Raw genomic sequence first — 7,138 nt, 5'->3', positions numbered from 1 at the left:
TCCCTGGGTTTAGAAAGTTAGAAAGTCTAAAAGTCTGTCCAGAACTGACAGGGAAGGGTACAAAAATAGGGGAAGCATGTAAGAATAAAACTGACGGAAGCACCCTGTGCAGGGAGAATCCTAGGGGTATGAAACCCGTCATTGTAGATTTGAGGGTCAGAGTAGCTGTGGAAGCCTGAAGACTTCTGAAACCAAAGGAAGGAGAGGGTCCAAGTGCTGTGTCCTGAGAAAGGAACTTGGTTTGCCAGCCCTTACAGGCCTGGAGGTGAGAATGTTTACAGGATGAGTGGTAGACAAAAGCGGTGACATAAAACAAATAAACAGTAATCTAATGCTCAGCCACAGTAATGGCTAAAGGCCCACAACACTGAGAAAAGGTACAGTCATCTCAGAAGGACGTAATGTTTTTATTTCCTAGCTAAAACAGCTTCACTGGAATTTGCTTTACTGTTGTGAATTCTCCAGCTATAACCAAGCCAGGAACTGCTATTCCAGAGCCGTGGTCCTCACAGCCTGGATAAGCCATGTGCAGAGCCACGCTTTGTGCATGTGCAGCTGGATGGAACTGGGGCTCCCGCTAGCGTGGCAGGGCATTTCCTCACTGTGTGAGGTCGGCTGGGATACCGGCTGCCTGGCAGGTCTCTTTGGTGCCTGGGGACTGCGGTCAGACTGGAGACTTTGGGAGCTGCAGCTCTGGGATAAAGGGCAGAGCTGGGGATGCTGACTTGCTTGTCTGTAAGAATTGCTGGCCACCGACTGCTCCACCTTTTGGAATTGCGTAATGCACTGTGGCCTGCGGTAATGGCACAGTGCTGTTGCAGACAGAAGAGCTGGAGCAGCATCCTTTCTCTTGCTTTGAGTCTGTTTCTTTTGGATAGGCTGCTTATGGTAACAAGAGATTGGGCTCTGAGGCAGAAGTCTTTTTTGCATCTTGTTTTCTAGGGACATAGCACTATCTGGGATGAAATGGTATCTCTTCACTAAGAGATCGGAATCCCTGAGCTGTGTTTCTGGATCTTTTCCTGCCCTGTAGTGCACGTGGTCCTTCCTAGGAAAAGACTCAACACTATTTGTCTGCCTCAGGTACCACAAGATCCCTAGGAATCCCTACAAGCCTAACCACTTCACAGGTGGGAGCTCCAGTGGGTCAGCAGCAGCTGTAGCAGCAGGTAGGTGGTCCTAAACAGAGTTCAGGGGTGGTGGGAGGAAGGTCCTGAGCTAAAGGACCTCAGGCATTTCGTTTTTATGAGTGGGTTTAGAAGCTGGAGGGAACTCTCAGCTGAACAGAGAGCTCTGTGTGCTGTCTTGGCTACAGCTGCTGGGTAGAATGGACAGGGGCAACAGGATGTCTCTCTGATCACAGGCCAATGTGTGGGTTTTTTTGTAGGTCTCTGCCCAGTGGCTATTGGCACAGATGGAGGTGGCTCTGTGAGGATTCCTGCTTCGTTCTGTGGTGTGGTGGGGCTGAAAGGTAGAGCCCTTTAATCATGGAGGGGGTGTGTGTCTTGTTCGCTGTATCAGATAGAATGCCATAAACAAGTTGGGCACAGTCCATTAATTCCCATCAAGCAAAACTCGACCAGAGAAACTCTGGAGTATAACACTCTGAGAGTCATGTGGGTTGTACTGGCAGAATGGAAGCGTTCTCAGTACTGGCTGTTGAACAGATGTTCAAAAAAACCTAACTTATTTGAGTCAAGAGCTAAACAAAATGTGCTTGCTGCTTTTATTTCTACCCACTTGTCCCTCTTCTAATCTTCCTTCTCTGCTGGGAGGTATCCCCAGCATAGTTCAGTATCTGTAGCGAGCTGGTGAAAAGCATCTCCACCCATGATGGGTTGCCATCAGCCCAATTATATGAAGAGGCTGATGCTGCTCAGATGTGTATCTGGTAAGTTAAACCTGGTCAGGCTTGCATGAAACTAGGATGTAGCCATTCCCTCTTATCTCAGTGTAACAGGAAGTAGCAATGCACTTTTTGCAGTAAGAATTAATGTAATCAAGGGAAATGTGCAGAGGACATAAGAAATGCACACGGCAGTGTCTGCAGGAGAGGCAGGATTGCCACTTGGAAAAGGTGCTGGCTTTTTGGAATGGTTTATCATTCCAGAGGGTGTTGGCTGCTTCATCTGAGACCAGATACTCAGCCATTACTCTGTTTTCCCATCCTTCACATGTGATCAACTTGATTAATCTTGATTCGTCTGAGGAAGATAATGATGACGGTGACAAAAACGTAATGGTCAGAAAGGTGATATGAGTACTCTCAGAAGACAGCTGGTGTTAGACATGAAGTCTCGCTGGTGAAGTGGGTGAGATCTCCCAGGGCGTGGTATCTCCTGCTGTTGATAATCCCGCTCCTGCCTCTCTGTCCTCCGTATCATAGATGCTGCTTCTGCATATTTAAGTGCATGTATTTCAAAATGTCCCCGCACATACTTCCCCTCAACTAAATAATTTCTTACAGGGGAAAACAGTTTCGCTGTTTGTTGAACGCATCTGTTTCACTAATGAGACAGATCGTCATCAACAGAACAGGGTCTTGAAAGAGGAGCGACTGGGCTCTGAAATGGCAGGCATAGAAGTGACTGGCAGGGGTGTGTTGCTTACTGACTGGGTGTACCAGAGCCATCCAGGTGAGATCTTGCCAGCGACTGCTGGTATCTGTCTAACTGCCCATTTCTTCTTCTCCAGGTACATTTGGGCGCATCAGTTCTCATGGCAGCTTGCCACTCTCCTACTCCACAGTCAGCGTAGGTAAGAGGACTTGTGCTCCACTTCAAGGACCTTGCTGTGTGGTGTTCTCACAGGGGAGGCAAACTGTGCCTACAAAAGACCTTGGGAGGAAGGTGCTACTTACCCCTTGTCACATTTTTATAACTGATCTCTCTTTTACAGGCCCTCTCTGTACCTCAGTGGCAGATGCAGCCATTGTTTACAGTATCCTTGCTGAGCCAGATCCGCTCTATCCCTATGGTAGGTGAGCCCTCGCCTTCCCTGAGCCCTCGCCTTCCCTGAGCCCTCGCCTTCCCTGAGCCCAGGTGCTCTGCCTTCCTAGAGACATCCTAGATAAAAGGAGGAACTCTCATTTGTTCCCTGCAGGACTAAAACAGCCCAAAGCAACCCTATCTGGTATGTGTGCTCCTGACCTGAAAGGCTTAAAACTGGGAGTGGACTGGACATTTTTTAAGGTGCCTGTTCTCTCTCTCTCTCTCTTTCTGCTGCTTTGCAAAATGAGATTTTGAAGGAATTCAGTGCATTCACTGTTCTCTTGCCTGTCATCATTACAGCTTCTCATATTTAGTCCTATAATTGGAAGAGAATATAGCCTGGATGAAAACATCAGCAGAGACAGATATTTTTTTCCTAAGGCAGCCTTTGAGTAAAAGTCTGTTGGAGGTGTAAAGAAAGGTAATGACTGTACAGCTGATGGCAGTATGCTTCCTCATACTGCTGTTTCTATTGGAAGCAATGCTTCTGAACAGATTACAAATGGCAGTTAGTTAAAAAATGAAATGAGGAAAGTTAATGTATCCGTTTGGTGACAATGCTGTAGCTGCTGAGTGGTGTTTCATCATTCCAATGTAGAAACCGGGCATGCAAGCTAGTACTGCTTGTCAGTTGTAATGCAGCCCCACAGATCTGCTCAGCATTTCTTCCCTGGAGGAAAACAAGGACTCTTTCTCACTCTGCCCCAGTGCAGAGGAGGATATTCTCTCCTCTGGAAAAGACAACCTTTCCTTTTCTATAGGGGTTTGACCTGTAAGCTGTTTTCTTGGAGCAGGTGGCCTAAGGCAGTCCTGGAGGGCTGTGTTTCGCTACTATTAGGGACAGGAACAAGGAAAGCTCCATGAGGACTGAGGTCCTGGTGAGTGTGCTCACCAAGGAGAGGAAGGCAGTGACTGAGGTCTGCTTCGTTCTTTCCTCTTTTTCTCTAGGCATGTGATGCTGAAGTCCTGTCCGTCTGTGAGAAAGGTAAAGAGGAAAAGTTTGTAAGTCTCTTATTCTGCCTGATGTCATGGTATCACTTGGTGCTCCTCTTACGTATGCATTAAAAAGATCTTACCCAAAGTCCTTAAAGGCAGATGCTTAAAGAGGTCTGGCTGGTCAAACAGCAGTAGCTTTGTATTAGGGAGGCCCTCCTGACTGCTGAGGGGTAAAAAGCTCAGCAGTTGTAGGCTTGTCGGGTTACAATGGAAGAATGCAGTCCAGTGTGCTAAGGCTCTGTCTGTATAAAGACAGATCTGTGCTCAGTAATACTTACTCTGCAAGCTTTAATGGTAAAAGCCTTTCAAGGGAGGGACTTGTTTCACAACATAATGTTCAGTAGGAAAGACAGGGCTAGGTCTTTGTGCTGTATCCAGTCCTCTGGTATTTCCTTGAAATCAGCCAAATGATGCCTTTAGGGTAGCTTTCTCACATTATAGACTAAGCAAAACTGACCCTGGTGAGTACTTGGGGGGGGTGGAGGAGAAAGATTCTACAATGCCTGGTATAGTAGTTGGCCTCCTATGCATTGGAGCTGAGAGAGTTCACAGTATTCAGGCTTTGTTTGCCTGGAATTTCTTCAGCCTCCTTATTTCCATAGACACTCACACTTCTACATGTGTAGAGGTTTCTTAGGAGGGATGCACTAATAAGCCAGTGAAATAGGCAACTGGGGTATTTATGAAGAAGTTGGGGTCAAAGAAAGAAGGGAATTCTTTTTAGACTGCAAAAGATTCACTTTTCCCAAAGACTTGATGTTCAGCCTTGCTAAAGTGCATCAGGATTTAGTGAACCTGTACTGTTGACCTGGTCTCTGGACTATCCCCGGGGTCCTCTACCATTATGGTTCAGAAGGGAATCTCATGATGATAAATAATCACTTCATGCTGATAGAATACCGATCATGTCAAGTGCTCAGGGAAGCATTATCAGTCCACCTTTACTCTTTGGGTTAACTGAGGGGCTCGAGGGAGGAGACAAACTTGCCAGAAACGTAGTGGGTAAGTTAGGAACCTGTCTGCAGGCCCCTACCCCTGCCTTGTTGGAATACTGAGATCCAGTTAGACTGAAGGCTTTTACCTACAAGAAGCAGCTGCAGCAGTCTGCATGCCACATGATGCACTGAAGATGCTTGCCTTGTAATGGCCTACAGGGCCTTTAACTTCTCAAGGGGGTGAGGATTCACAGCCCTTTTATGAAGTTTGGGGAACTCAAAAGGATGCTGTCTCCGCTTTACCTGTTCTGTACTCAGCTGTGGAACACCTGCAGAGTTTGGGAGCCAGCGTGGTTGAAGTGTCTCTTCCAGAGATGGAGGAAGTGCGAGTAGCACATGTAATCTGCATTCTCAGTGAGATGAGGGACTTCCTGCAACCTGACTTCAATAAACATTTCCATGAAATGGTAAGTAGCAGCAGCTTGGATCAGTGGCAGTAGTTGTCCTGGCTGACACAAAACAAGTGTCATGTCAGTGAGAAACCTGAGGCGCTCCTGCTTTTTCTATGACAAACCACCTGTTGGGTTACTAGTGATAAAGGAGAGCAGACCTGGAAGAGAGCTCCTGGGCTCTCATTGAGAATGCTGAAACATTCCGTTTCTTGCAAGCAGAGCCATGATCGATGTTTTCTCTTTCAGAATTTGGACACTCGGGCTAACCTGGCCTTGGCGTCCCAGTTCACGGCTCTGGATTATATTACGGTAAGGAACATACTGTGGTGAAGGTTGAAGGGATGCACCTAGTGAAATTGTAAAGGTGGGGCAGAGGATTCTCTTAACCTCCCCATACACATGGAAAGATACCGCCCAGATGTACTGCCCTCTGCTATGAAAGCATGCGGAATGGTGGGGCACCACAGAAGACATGCCACGTGGATTGGTGTCCTGCATGTTGATTCCAAACTGCAGGAATGGTGTCTCTTTTTGCAAAGGCATAGGCTTTGATGGGCAGAATCTCATCATCAAACATGAGCCTCATGAACCGAGGGCCTGGTCAGACAGTAGTCTCTCTGCTTGCAGGCAAATCGACAGAGAACTCGGAGCATGAGATTTCTGCGAGAGATCTTCACCACTGTGAACTGTATCCTTACACCAGGTATTGGCAGCAGCAGTGGCCAAAAAGCTGGTCTCCAACAGCTGTGTGGTGCATTTTAAGAACAGTTACTCCATTAACTTTCCCTCCCCAGTTTCAAGAGCATGGCTTTTGTGCAAAGACTTTGCTGTGCCTCAAGCCTCTAGAAGATAATGCAGCCTGGTTAGAAAGACTGCTGTGTATTTCCAGACTTACTGCCTGTGTCCATAGCAGTGAGAAACTCCTTCCTGGTACTTGCAACAGGAGACTGCAGAGCTAGCACACTTACACAGGAGGGACTGGCCTTCTGCTTATGTATGCAAATGTTCTTGCTCTAAATAGAAACTGTTCCATTCATCAATCCCAGTGACTTGATTGTGTTCCAGGGGCATGAGTTTGCATCACCAATGTGTATCAGTCATGTGGCTTTAATCAACTGAGCTGTTCTTTGAAGACTGCTTGCTGCCTGACTCTTCCTCTGCTCTTTAAGCACTGGATCAGCTTGCCCAGAGAGGCTGTGGAATCTCCATCCCTGGGGATATTCAAAAGCCAGTCAGACATGGTCCTGGGCAACCTGCTCTAGCTGACTGTCCTCGAGACAGAAAGTTAGACAAGATGACCTCCTGAGGTCCCTTTCAATCTCAGTCATTCTCTGATTCCTCCACAGCTGTTGCTTCCACTGCCCCAAGAATCTATGAATCTGACCTTTTGACTGGCAGCAGCAATCTGTCCTTCACAGTCCGGTGCATGAGGTAAGAACAGTGCTGCTTGCACTGCAGAAGCAAAGGTTTGGGAACAGCTGGAGACTAGTTGCACTAGCTGAAAGAACTCAGGCTGTAAAGCACGGAAGATCGATCCTAGCTGCCTCTCCCAAAAAAGGATGGCTTTGCTGCTGTCCCAAGCCAGGAATGCTGATGACAGCTTTTCCCCCAGGTTCATGCAGCTTGCTAACTTCACTGGCATTCCAGGCCTTGTGGTCCCCATTGGATATTCTACTTCTGGGCTTCCTATTGGTTTCCAGGTAAGCACTGTCTCTCTGTGAATGCTGGGTCACAACATCTGCAGCTGGCTTTGTCCTGAACCCCC

The 7,138-nt window shown here is 47.4% G+C and overlaps 1 protein-coding gene across 1 annotated transcript in view; it reads left to right on the top strand.

Annotated features, from left to right (window-relative positions):
* LOC104126557 (fatty acid amide hydrolase) overlaps positions 1 to 7,138 on the top strand; it is a 15,211-nt gene that overhangs the window by 5,696 nt on the left and 2,377 nt on the right. The window contains exons 7-17 of the mRNA XM_035894504.1: positions 1,084 to 1,169; positions 1,388 to 1,471; positions 2,695 to 2,757; positions 2,899 to 2,976; positions 3,103 to 3,191; positions 3,939 to 3,975; positions 5,240 to 5,388; positions 5,620 to 5,682; positions 6,001 to 6,076; positions 6,720 to 6,804; positions 6,986 to 7,073. Coding sequence (XP_035750397.1) covers positions 1,084 to 1,169; positions 1,388 to 1,471; positions 2,695 to 2,757; positions 2,899 to 2,976; positions 3,103 to 3,191; positions 3,939 to 3,975; positions 5,240 to 5,388; positions 5,620 to 5,682; positions 6,001 to 6,076; positions 6,720 to 6,804; positions 6,986 to 7,073 — 898 coding nt within the window. The remainder of the gene's footprint in view (positions 1 to 1,083; positions 1,170 to 1,387; positions 1,472 to 2,694; positions 2,758 to 2,898; positions 2,977 to 3,102; positions 3,192 to 3,938; positions 3,976 to 5,239; positions 5,389 to 5,619; positions 5,683 to 6,000; positions 6,077 to 6,719; positions 6,805 to 6,985; positions 7,074 to 7,138) is intronic.

The sequence above is a fragment of the Egretta garzetta genome, unplaced genomic scaffold (genome assembly GCF_000687185.1).
Source record: "Egretta garzetta isolate BGI_Z169 unplaced genomic scaffold, ASM68718v1 scaffold85, whole genome shotgun sequence".
In the NCBI taxonomy this organism is placed as follows: Eukaryota; Metazoa; Chordata; class Aves; order Pelecaniformes; family Ardeidae; genus Egretta; species Egretta garzetta.
Note: the sequence above shows the minus strand (reverse complement) of the source record. Positions and strands in the feature narration are given on the sequence as shown.